This window comes from Camelina sativa, chromosome 13, assembly GCF_000633955.1.
Source record: "Camelina sativa cultivar DH55 chromosome 13, Cs, whole genome shotgun sequence".
Taxonomy (NCBI): Eukaryota; Viridiplantae; Streptophyta; class Magnoliopsida; order Brassicales; family Brassicaceae; genus Camelina; species Camelina sativa.
The window spans coordinates 22,279,067-22,289,532 of record NC_025697.1 but is presented as its reverse complement, the minus strand read 5'-3'; the positions used below and the strand labels follow the sequence as shown (position 1 = coordinate 22,289,532).

At 37.1% G+C, this 10,466-nt stretch overlaps 4 protein-coding genes across 4 annotated transcripts; 3 read left to right on the top strand and 1 right to left on the bottom strand.

The window, feature by feature from the left end:
- Window positions 337-3,757, top strand: LOC104737505 (MLO-like protein 1). The gene is made up of 12 exons (XM_010457708.1): window positions 337-652; window positions 1,111-1,364; window positions 1,472-1,588; window positions 1,681-1,741; window positions 1,848-1,945; window positions 2,039-2,113; window positions 2,207-2,345; window positions 2,459-2,499; window positions 2,589-2,798; window positions 2,879-2,946; window positions 3,029-3,089; window positions 3,183-3,757. The coding sequence occupies exons 1-12, from the start codon at window positions 472-474 to the stop codon at window positions 3,474-3,476; spliced, it is 1,599 nt and encodes a 532-aa protein (XP_010456010.1). The 5' UTR covers window positions 337-471; the 3' UTR covers window positions 3,477-3,757.
- On the top strand, window positions 3,962-5,669 carry LOC104737503 (tryptophan synthase alpha chain). Its single transcript, XM_010457706.2, has 8 exons — window positions 3,962-4,102; window positions 4,193-4,339; window positions 4,411-4,476; window positions 4,612-4,720; window positions 4,844-4,920; window positions 5,024-5,101; window positions 5,191-5,328; window positions 5,415-5,669. The coding sequence occupies exons 1-8, from the start codon at window positions 4,028-4,030 to the stop codon at window positions 5,550-5,552; spliced, it is 828 nt and encodes a 275-aa protein (XP_010456008.1). The 5' UTR covers window positions 3,962-4,027; the 3' UTR covers window positions 5,553-5,669.
- Window positions 5,602-7,541, bottom strand: LOC104737504 (V-type proton ATPase subunit F). Its single transcript, XM_010457707.2, has 5 exons — window positions 7,439-7,541; window positions 7,212-7,286; window positions 6,560-6,641; window positions 6,263-6,345; window positions 5,602-5,919 (listed from the first exon to the last, which is right to left on the bottom strand). The coding sequence occupies exons 2-5, from the start codon at window positions 7,272-7,274 to the stop codon at window positions 5,761-5,763; spliced, it is 387 nt and encodes a 128-aa protein (XP_010456009.1). The 5' UTR covers window positions 7,275-7,286; window positions 7,439-7,541; the 3' UTR covers window positions 5,602-5,760.
- On the top strand, window positions 7,797-9,593 carry LOC104737502 (probable serine/threonine-protein kinase At1g01540). Its single transcript, XM_010457705.2, has one exon. The coding sequence runs from the start codon at window positions 7,868-7,870 to the stop codon at window positions 9,380-9,382; it is 1,515 nt and encodes a 504-aa protein (XP_010456007.1). The 5' UTR covers window positions 7,797-7,867; the 3' UTR covers window positions 9,383-9,593.

Genomic DNA, 10,466 nt, shown 5'->3' with positions numbered 1-10,466 from the left:
TTTTTTTTTTTTTTTTTTTTTTTGTCGTCTGTATATTATGTGTCTTTATTACATAATTTCAATTAAATGAGTGTGATTAGTGAATGATCTTAAATTATAATTTCACACGGGAATAGAACTGGAAACTGAAAAGTGGGAAAAACGCGTTTCCTAAATTGCCGCACTGTTTTCTTTTTTGTTTAGTATAATGATTTAACTAAATTTCTAAAAATGGTTATTAATAGTACATATTTAAAACCTAATACAGTAGAAGATTATGTAACATAATCCATAATTAATCTTATTACCTTTTAGTGTTTGACAAAACAACTAATCACTGTATTAAATAAAAAGGTCCAAAAAATCTGTCTCACTCATTCATTCATTGATTCACCTTCTCATCTTCCTTGCTCGACCCAAAACTCTTCCTTTATCCGATTTGTTTTTATAAATTCTCTTCCTTTTGTTCTTGTTGGGAATCTCAGAGAGAAAATGGGTCACGGAGGAGAAGGGATGTCGCTTGAATTCACTCCGACGTGGGTCGTCGCCGGAGTTTGTACCGTCATCGTCGCGATTTCACTTGCCGTCGAGCGTTTGCTTCACTATTTCGGTACTGTTCTTAAGAAGAAGAAGCAAAAACCCCTTTACGAAGCTCTTCAAAAGGTTAAAGAAGGTACACAACACCCATCAATACACAAAACTAAAAGGGTTTTTGTTTTTGGTTTTGTGAGTGGGTTCCACGGATCTTTTGGGTTTCTTCTGGTTCCTTTTGCGAATTTGTTCTTCAATTTTGGCTTTTTTTCCCGGATTTATTAGTATTAAACAGTGTTCTAACCTTTTGATTAACGCTCATAAAACTGTAAATTGATTTGTAAGCCTAATGTGAAGGCTATGTCAGATTTTGTAAGCAGGTTGAGTCTATAAAGTTTGACTCTTTAACTACTTTTTGTGTTGCTTTGATACAAATTATAAGCAGCTTTGATGTTGTTATTAGTGAGATGTGATTGTATCAAATTATTAAGCAGCTTTGAGTATTAAAAGCTATAAACTTTACTACTTTTATTGTGTTGTGTTGCTTTGGTGATTTTTTTTTTTTTTGGGTCTTTGATAAATCGTTTTGGGGAATTGCAGAGCTGATGTTGCTAGGGTTCATATCGCTGTTACTGACGGTGTTCCAAGGACTCATTTCCAAATTCTGTGTGAAAGAAGATGTGCTTATGCATATGCTTCCATGTACGCTTGACTCAAGAGCAGAAGCCGAGGCAAGTGGACATAAAAACGCTACTGCAAAAGAACATTTTCAGAGCTTTTTACCTATTGTTGGAACCACGAGGCGTCTTCTTGCTGAACATGCTGCTGCGGCAGCTGGTTATTGTAGCGAAAAGGTAACTTTAAAATACTTTTGGAGACTCGTTATAATCTTCTTTTTTAAGTGTTTCTCTTGCTTATTCTTGATTAAATCACTACTTACTTCTCGCTCTCTTGTTGTCAGCAAAAAGTACCATTGCTTTCGCTTGAGGCATTGCACCATCTGCATATCTTCATCTTCGTCCTCGCCATATCCCATGTGACGTTCTGTGTTCTCACAGTTGTTTTTGGAAGCACCAGGGTGAGCGTTAATTAACCACATTGAAGTTTCTTACATTCATCTGTCAGTTAATGCACCATGATTCTTTATTCATGTTTTCTATGTTAATGCAGATCCACCAATGGAAGAAATGGGAGGATATGATTGCAGACGAGAATTTTGACCCTGAAACAGGTACTACTACATTGCACAAGTTATTCGTTTTATCAGAATATGTATATACAAAATTCATGAAGATGCTAGTAGAATCTTGTTTGATTATTTGCTGTGCCTTTTGCAGCTCTTAGGAAAAGAAGGGTCACCCATGTACAGAACCATGCTTTTATTAAAGAGCATTTTCTTGGTATTGGTAAAGACTCAATCTTTCTCGGATGGACGGTATGGTGTTTTCAAATTACATTGCTTGTTTTTATTCTTGTTATGTATCCTTTGTAACCACCCAATGTTGAGATCATGTTGTTTACATAACAGCAATCCTTTCTCAAGCAATTCTATGGATCTGTGACGAAATCAGATTATGTGACTTTACGTCTTGGTTTCATTACGGTAAAATCTTGATTATTTTCAAAAGTTGAATATTGGTAATGAGAAAAGTTGCTTTGATCACTTAGACAAACATCTATTTTGTTTTTTTTACAGACACATTGTAAGGGAAATCCCAAGCTTAATTTCCACAAGTATATGATGCGTGCTCTGGAGGATGATTTCAAACAAGTTGTTGGTATTAGTTGGTATCTTTGGATCTTCGTCGTCATCTTCTTGCTGCTCAATGTTAATGGTATGCTTCATAAATAATTTTCTTATGTCTAGTTTTGATCTAAAGAAAAGCTTTTTTTTCAAATATAAATTGGAGTCCTCTTATATCGAAGCTTACACTTCTGTTACTTGCAGGATGGCACACATATTTCTGGATAGCATTCATTCCCTTTATTGTGAGTCAATTGTTTATTTTCTCAGATTGTGCTGAAATCTACTTTCAGTTAAACTTATTGTTGTCCTTATATTTTTGGGAAAATCAAAGCTGCTTCTTGCTGTGGGAACAAAGTTAGAGCATGTGATTTCGCAGTTAGCTCACGAAGTTGCAGAGAAACATGTAGCTATTGAAGGAGACTTAGTGGTGAAACCCTCTGATGAGCATTTCTGGTTCAGCAAACCTCAAGTTGTTCTCTACTTGATCCATTTTATCCTTTTCCAAAATGCTTTCGAGATTGCGTTTTTCTTTTGGATTTGGGTAAGTCAGGTTCTTTAAGAAAAAAACAAAACTCCAAGATTCACCTATAATGATGGTTAAGGCTAATAAGTATATTCTAGGTTACATACGGGTTCGACTCGTGCATTATGGGACAGGTGAGATACATTGTTCCAAGATTGGTCATCGGGTAAGCAAAAGTTTCATACATTGTTGATATGTCTCAGTTAATAAATCTCGTTGTATACCAATATATTTCTTCTTTTATTTAGGGTCTTCATTCAAGTGCTTTGCAGTTACAGTACACTGCCACTTTATGCCATTGTCTCACAGGTCAAAAACTAGTTTCAACTAAAAACCTTGAGAATCTTTGGTTCTAGTTTTTAAAATTTCTGAAGAAGTGACCGTCTTCTTATGTTACAACAGATGGGAAGTAGCTTCAAGAAAGCTATATTTGAGGAGAATGTGCAGGTTGGTCTTGTTGGTTGGGCACAGAAAGTAAAGCAAAAGAGAGAACTAAAAGCTAGTAATGGAACCGAAGGAGGCTCCCAGGCTGGTCCTGATTCTGGTTCTGGTTCTGCTCCTGCTCCTGGTGCTGGTTCTGGTCCTGCTCCTGCTCCTGGTGCAGGTGCAGGTTTTGCAGGGATTCAGCTCAGCAGATTAAGAAACAACGCAGCAGGGGACACAAACGACGAGATTACACCTGATCATAACAGTTGATCAGCAGAGATATTTTTTCTTGAAAAGATTATTATCAGATTTAGCATCAAGGGCCGGCATTGCTGTTATACACAAGTTATAGTGACATGATTTTTTATGGTTTGTTACAAAGCTACTCTATTGGGATTAGAATTGGGAATTGAATCTGATTGTATATATTTGGAACATCGTAGTTAGGGATGCCCATTCTAGATGTTGGTTCAGTTCCGGTTTAATTATTTTGGTATTTGGGTTATGAATTTTAGATACCAATGGAAAATCAAATATTATTCAGCTGGATTTTTTTTTAACAGTGTTGGAAAGAATATTTAAATTTAAAGACTTTGGATTTGCATAAAAATTTAAAGACTTTGGATTTGCATACAAATCCAAAATGATTTGTGTTTAACCGGATCTTCAGTTTGATTTTCCAATCGGTTTATTTTTGTTCGGTTCAAATGATTAAACCGGAATTGTGTTGACGTTTTGATTCTAAATCTGCACAAGAGAGTCAAAGCCACTCTGCTCGCGCTAAGTCGCTACTTTCATCTCTTCTTCAAAAGCTCAGCACAATGGATTCTCTCAAGAACCCTCCCACCACGGTTGGTCTATCAGAGACTTTCGCAAGGTTAAAGACACAAGGCAAAGTATGAAACTTCTCTTCTAAATCCCCCAAAGTTTCAATTTTGATTCCTCCCCAAACTCTGATCTGGGGGGGCTTTTCGATACTTTTACAGGTGGCTCTGATTCCATATATCACAGCTGGTGATCCAGATCTTTCCACTACAGAAAAAGCTCTTAAAGTGCTTGATTCGTGTGGATCGGACATTATCGAACTCGGTGTTCCATACTCTGATCCATTGGCTGATGGTCCAGCAATCCAGGTTCGATTGACGAACGCAGCAAAATTTGAATCTTATTCTGAATATTTAAACCTTCTCGTTCTTTGGCTTAGGCTGCTGCGAGACGTTCGTTGCTTAAAGGAACCAACTTTAACTCCATTATCACTATGCTTAAAGAGGTGTGTCTTGGTTTTGCTTTTGTTTACTTTACCTCTCGTAGCCTTTCTAGCCTTATATATGATGGAACCAAAACTCTCAATAGTGAATACTTGTTTTAGTTTTCTTAAGACCTTTTTATATTCCAAATTTCTCAGGTTATCCCTCTGTTATCTTGTCCGATTGCATTGTTTACGTATTACAATCCAATCCTGCGGCGGGGAATCGAGAACTATATGACTATTATTAAAGATGCTGGAGTTCATGGTACATTTTACATTGTTTCAAGTTTTCTCCCAAGTAAAATGCTTATGTTGTTTCACCATTTATTTGTGGTTACTGTCTTCTCTATATTAACAGTTTGTTACATAACATTTTGACTCTTTGTAGGCCTTCTGGTTCCTGATGTTCCACTCGAGGAGACTGAGACTCTGCGGATTGAAGCTCGGAAGCAGCAGATTGAACTAGTATGATATTCTCCTCTGGCTGTCACTAAAATTAAAAGACATCATATTTCATAGCAAACTGTTTTCTTCTATTTACCATATTATATACTATGTTGTTCTCAAGGTACTGCTCACAACACCCACAACCCCAAAAGAACGAATGAGCGCCATTGTTGAAGCATCTGAAGGATTTATCTATCTCGTAAGTATCAAAGGTTCACGATTCTTTAGATCAGTACATGATGTGTCTTGTTCTTATGCGTGTGAATATTATCATCGAGGTCTTTTCAGGTAAGTTCAGTAGGAGTTACTGGTACAAGAGAGTCTGTTAACGAAAAAGTTCAATCTCTTCTACAACAAATCAAAGAGGCAACAAGCAAACCGGTCGCGGTTGGATTTGGCATATCAAAACCTGAGCATGTGAAACAGGTTGGGCTGCACACACTGACACTGGGTTACCAATATCACGGCGACAGGATTTGCTATTTTGACGTGGGTTTGTTTTAACATTACAGGTAGCTGAATGGGGAGCAGACGGAGTCATTGTTGGTAGTGCGATGGTTAGGATCTTAGGCGAGTCTGAATCACCTGAGCGAGGACTTAAGGAGCTAGAAGTCTTCACTAAATCTTTAAAGTCTGCTCTGGTTTCTTGATTCTCGAATACACAATGATTCTTCTCTTTCTTCAATGCAAAGAACCAGATGAAGCCACCAAGTGCTTCTTAATATTATAACATCCATCTCCAAATAAAAATCAAGTATTTTACATTATTGTTAAGTTTTCGGGTTCCGAAGGAGAAATACAAGAATATCAAAAACAAACAAATGATATAGGCTCAACAAGCTTGCAGAACGCATATGTTTAACGCTGTGACACGGATTCTGCAGAGAAGAGGTACTTGACACGGGAAAGAACTGAATCATGAGCAGGATCATAGGGATGGTCCTTGGAAGGGATCTCCAAGATTGCAGGAACTGGCTTGTTGTAGCTATCCACCAAGAACCGGATCATATTGGCAATCTACAAGTATGAAATTTTCTCATTATGTTTTTGACACAGTAGGAAAAAAGCAGAGTTTAAATTAGTATAGCTATAGCACATAGAAATAGAGCCCATGTTGTTCCAAGCTCATAAATGATATGTCTCTAAGGGCTGTTGCAAAGTGACCTCATCTTATGTTTCTTCACACATTTGGATCCAATGATATACTAATTACTGGGAAAAAAATAGTCACTAATGGCAGTAAACATAAAGGGGCTCTATAAAGTGGAGGAGTACAACTTTGATAAAGACTAAAATAAAACAGCACACACAGCAGTAAAGATGAGTAACAAGTATACTGAAATTGGAGGAAAGCACTTACATATTGGCTTAAAAGAATGATAGCGATATCATCCCTTGCTGAGAATTCCTTGAAAGCATCCTCAATTTGTCTCACAGTTGTCTCTAAAAGACAAGAAAAAAGCGAAATAAAGGAAAAATCACTTAATGTAGAAGACTAGAGGGTAATTTGATACAATTCTACAGAAATAGAAGTTAGGAAAGTTATCTCCTAACAAGACCACAGAAAAAATTGATTTGATGCAAAACTTTGAGACAAGTGACATAACTTGATTAATGATTGAAAACAATTATCTTTCCTAAAGATCCAAAAACATACTTGAATCCACGATGAGGTAATTTGTCTTCCTCCTTATGTCAACATTACCAACTCCAGCCATCAAAAATCCAACTATAGTGTCCTGTACACCAAATTTTAGCCAAGTAAGAGACGTTGGAAATTACAAAATGGTCATTACCAACAGATAGTTCCAAACAATTCTGCCACTGATTGATTTAAAACCAAATGTCAACTTGCAAGCTAAGTCACAAGGAAGAGAAAAGACATAGTCTTTCTGGTGGAATACAGTACAGAAAATCCAATTCTTATGCCAGAACAGTTGAAACTAACACAGAAAACCTAAATCCCTTGTTATGGTGGATTCAACAGATAGCAGATGAGATCATCATCTTCAGATCTAATCTGATCCGAAATCAAGAGAGATACAAAAACTAACGAAAAAGCTAATCTAGGGCGTGACAAGTACCACAAAGATTACAAATTTCACAAACAAATCCAAAGTCAAGCAATCCAAAGTCTGCGTACCCAACGCAACGCAAGGCATTGATATAGTTCAGATCAAATCTCAGAGATTCAAAACTTAACAGAGTAAGATCCCAAAACCAACATTATCTAAACAATCAAAACCACGAAACCTCAAATCCGTCATCAAAAGATTGATTTGTTTTTTCATTCCGTAATACGAGGTTACCTCATCGGCGATCATTGCGATGAGGGCAGAGTTGCGAGCAGGGATCGGAGCTCTCCCAGCCATATTTTGATTCAACTGCACACACACACACAAACACACAAAAACCCAGAAAACAAAATCAATCAATCCAGCGAAGACAATAATCGAAATTGAATACAAACCCTAATACAATTCCTGATCTTAGAGATTAGAGATGGATGAAAAAGCTCCTAGATTTCACACATTACCTCTTTTTCTCTGTTCTTCTCGTTTTTTTCGATTTGATCGATAGATAGATATGTAATCACTACCAAAAGACCCACGCGCAAACAAAAAAAAAAACAAACTTGAGAAGTCAGAACACGATTCAATTGACTAGATTACCCCTAACTTATACCCCTAATCACAACACTAACCCTCCTTTAATGATTGCTCTTTAACAATTTAACAGTAAAAGTGGCAAAACTGTAAATAATAATGATAATGAGTGCAAGTCCCATCAAAGCCAGCTTTTGCCTCTTCAAGGGTAATTTTGTCTTTTCCATACCTCTCTTTTTGTCTCTACTTGAGAAAAAAACCCTCCTGTGATATTTATTTTTTTTATATGTGAAGCAGAACAAAAGCAAAAAAAAAATCTAGAAGAAGGAAGAAGAAGAGTGAGTCAGAGTGGAGCTGCAATGGCGGATTCTCACTCTCTCAACAACAATCAGCTCTCGAGACACACTTCTATTTTCAATTTGCGTTTATGGGTCGTTCTCGGCGTTTGCGTTGGAGCCGCGATCGTTCTTTTACTCGTTCTCATCTCTCTCTGGTTCGTTTACAGACGAAGCAACAAGAAGAACAAGTCATCTCTCGAGCCTTCTTCTTCTTCTTCTTCTTCTTCTAAGTCTAATCACACGATTGTTCCCGTTGTCTCCAAGGAGATTCGGGTTGACCCGTCTCGACCTCCTGTTCAACCGGACCCAACGCCGGAGACACACCAATCTGTGGCTAAACAGAGAGAGGAAGATACCAAAGTTCACATCGAAATTGGGAAAGATCATCGGATTTCGTATGCGGAACGAGGCGGTTGGACTGGTTCCGGGTCGGGTGATCAGGGTTTAATTATGTCGGCGGGTCCTGAGGTTTCTCATTTAGGTTGGGGACATTGGTATACGTTGAGGGAGCTTGAGGTTTCTACTAATGGATTCGCTGACGAGAATGTGATCGGACAAGGAGGGTATGGGATTGTGTATAGAGGTGTTCTTGAGGACAAGTCAATGGTGGCTATTAAGAATCTGCTCAACAACAAAGGACAAGCTGAGAGAGAGTTCAAAGTCGAAGTTGAAGCTATTGGAAGAGTGAGGCACAAGAACCTGGTGAGGTTGCTTGGTTATTGCGTTGAAGGAGCTCATAGGATGTTAGTTTACGAATATGTTGATAATGGGAATTTAGAACAGTGGCTTCATGGTGGTGGTTTGGGATTTAAGAGTCCTCTTACTTGGGAGATTAGAATGAACATTGTTCTTGGAACAGCTAAAGGGTTGATGTATTTACACGAAGGTCTAGAGCCTAAGGTTGTTCACCGCGATATCAAATCTAGTAATATCTTGCTTGACAAGCAATGGAACTCGAAAGTTTCAGACTTTGGGCTAGCTAAGCTCTTGGGTTCAGAGATGAGCTATGTGACTACTCGTGTGATGGGTACGTTTGGGTATGTGGCTCCTGAATACGCGAGTACAGGGATGTTGAATGAGAGAAGCGATATTTATAGCTTTGGTGTTTTGGTTATGGAGATCATTTCGGGGAGGAGTCCTGTGGATTATAGCAGGGCTCCGGGAGAAGTGAATCTTGTGGAATGGTTGAAGAGAATGGTGACGAATCGAGATGCGGAAGGGGTTTTGGATCCGAGGATGGTTGAGAGACCGTCCTTAAGGTCATTAAAGCGTACCCTTTTGGTAGCTTTGAGATGTGTTGATCCTAATGCTCAGAAGAGACCAAAGATGGGTCATATCATTCACATGCTTGAAGCTGAGGACTTGGTCTCTAGAGATGATCGGAGAAACTCCGGAGGAGGAGCAGGAGGAGGAATAGAACCGGGAAAGTCACCACGGAGGAAGACAGATGTGAATGAATCAGCGGATGAGAGTTGTAATTCAGTTCTGATCAACAATGACCAATTAGCTTTGGAGAAGGAGAATGAGAATCAGTAATTTTGTTAACTATTTTTAGAAGTTTTGTGTGTTATGTGTGTAGATTTTTGGAAATTTGCAATAATTCAAAAAAAAAAAATTATATGGTTTTTTTTTCTTTTCTTTAGATTCAGTCTATTGTAATGTATAGCCTAAAGAGTTAAATAGTGTGTTGTGTTATATTGGATGTTAAGGGTTTTTATTCACTACAAGAATATTGAGTTTCAATATTGATATCATAGCGTTTAACAAATGCTATATCTGCGTCCGTCATTCTAGGTCAGACACTTTAAATAGTGTTTTTTATTCCGCTATAGAATTGTCCTATACAATAGTGTTTTTTCACCTGTAATTAAATATTTTATAATAGCATATTTGTTTTGTTATTAGTGATATTATTAGCAGCGTTTTTTAAATCTTAATTTCTAATATTACTGTTTGACCAAAAATTTTTTTTTTTGATATTACTATATTTTTCATTTTATTCCATTACAAGGAAAAAAGAATGAATATTATTAGTTATAAAAATTTACAAGTACAACAATTTTTTTATAGATGTCAAATTAAGTTAATTAACTAATACAATAGTGTCTAATGACGTGAAAGAAATTAAAAACGATGGAGATGAGCAAAAAATGTTTTGAGCAGTTTCTCGAGCTGATTCCGAAGATTGTTTCGAGTTTATGTTATCATATCTGGACTCCTTTGCACACTCTTTGATGTTCATACTTCATAGTTCTTCTGAATCACCCAATCTTCCCCAGTAAGATGTCTCTTGTAAAAACTAGTTTTTCCTGCATAATCAACCACAAAGAGAAATTAGAGCCTTAGCCAAATACAATCAAACACATTGAACCACATAAATTTACAGTCTCAGTTAAATAAAGAGAAATACCCATCAATAGCATTAATCTATGTTTTTCTTTCAAAGTTAGGACTTACTCTCAAATATTCCACATTTAGCACAAATTTAATATAATTAAATATTTTTAATTTTAAGAAAACTCTAAAATATCAATTTTAGATCTTCACTTTGTTCTCGTCGTTGAATACCATCTCAGTCGTTCGTTGTCACTAGAGTCTCCATTTCTTCTATCTCCATGGT

What these genes read in the sequence shown, in the direction of transcription:
- LOC104737505 (XM_010457708.1), top strand. Translation starts at nt 472, where the DNA reads ATGGGTCACGGAGGAGAAGGGATGTCGCTTGAATTCACTCCGACGTGG. An exon ending in TTGTTTTTGGAAGCACCAGG is followed by an intron (nt 1,589 to 1,680) that starts GTGAGCGTTAAT and finishes ATGTTAATGCAG; the next exon opens with ATCCACCAATGGAAGAAATG. An exon ending in GTTCCAAGATTGGTCATCGG is followed by an intron (nt 2,947 to 3,028) that starts GTAAGCAAAAGT and finishes TCTTTTATTTAG; the next exon opens with GGTCTTCATTCAAGTGCTTT.
- LOC104737504 (XM_010457707.2), bottom strand. Translation starts at nt 7,274, where the DNA reads ATGGCTGGGAGAGCTCCGATCCCTGCTCGCAACTCTGCCCTCATCGCA. An exon ending in TCGCAATGATCGCCGATGAG is followed by an intron (nt 6,642 to 7,211) that starts GTAACCTCGTAT and finishes TTTGGTGTACAG; the next exon opens with GACACTATAGTTGGATTTTT. An exon ending in TCATTCTTTTAAGCCAATAT is followed by an intron (nt 5,920 to 6,262) that starts GTAAGTGCTTTC and finishes TCATACTTGTAG; the next exon opens with ATTGCCAATATGATCCGGTT.
- LOC104737503 (XM_010457706.2), top strand. Translation starts at nt 4,028, where the DNA reads ATGGATTCTCTCAAGAACCCTCCCACCACGGTTGGTCTATCAGAGACT. An exon ending in GGTTAAAGACACAAGGCAAA is followed by an intron (nt 4,103 to 4,192) that starts GTATGAAACTTC and finishes ATACTTTTACAG; the next exon opens with GTGGCTCTGATTCCATATAT. An exon ending in CTGATGGTCCAGCAATCCAG is followed by an intron (nt 4,340 to 4,410) that starts GTTCGATTGACG and finishes TCTTTGGCTTAG; the next exon opens with GCTGCTGCGAGACGTTCGTT.
- LOC104737502 (XM_010457705.2), top strand. Translation starts at nt 7,868, where the DNA reads ATGGCGGATTCTCACTCTCTCAACAACAATCAGCTCTCGAGACACACT.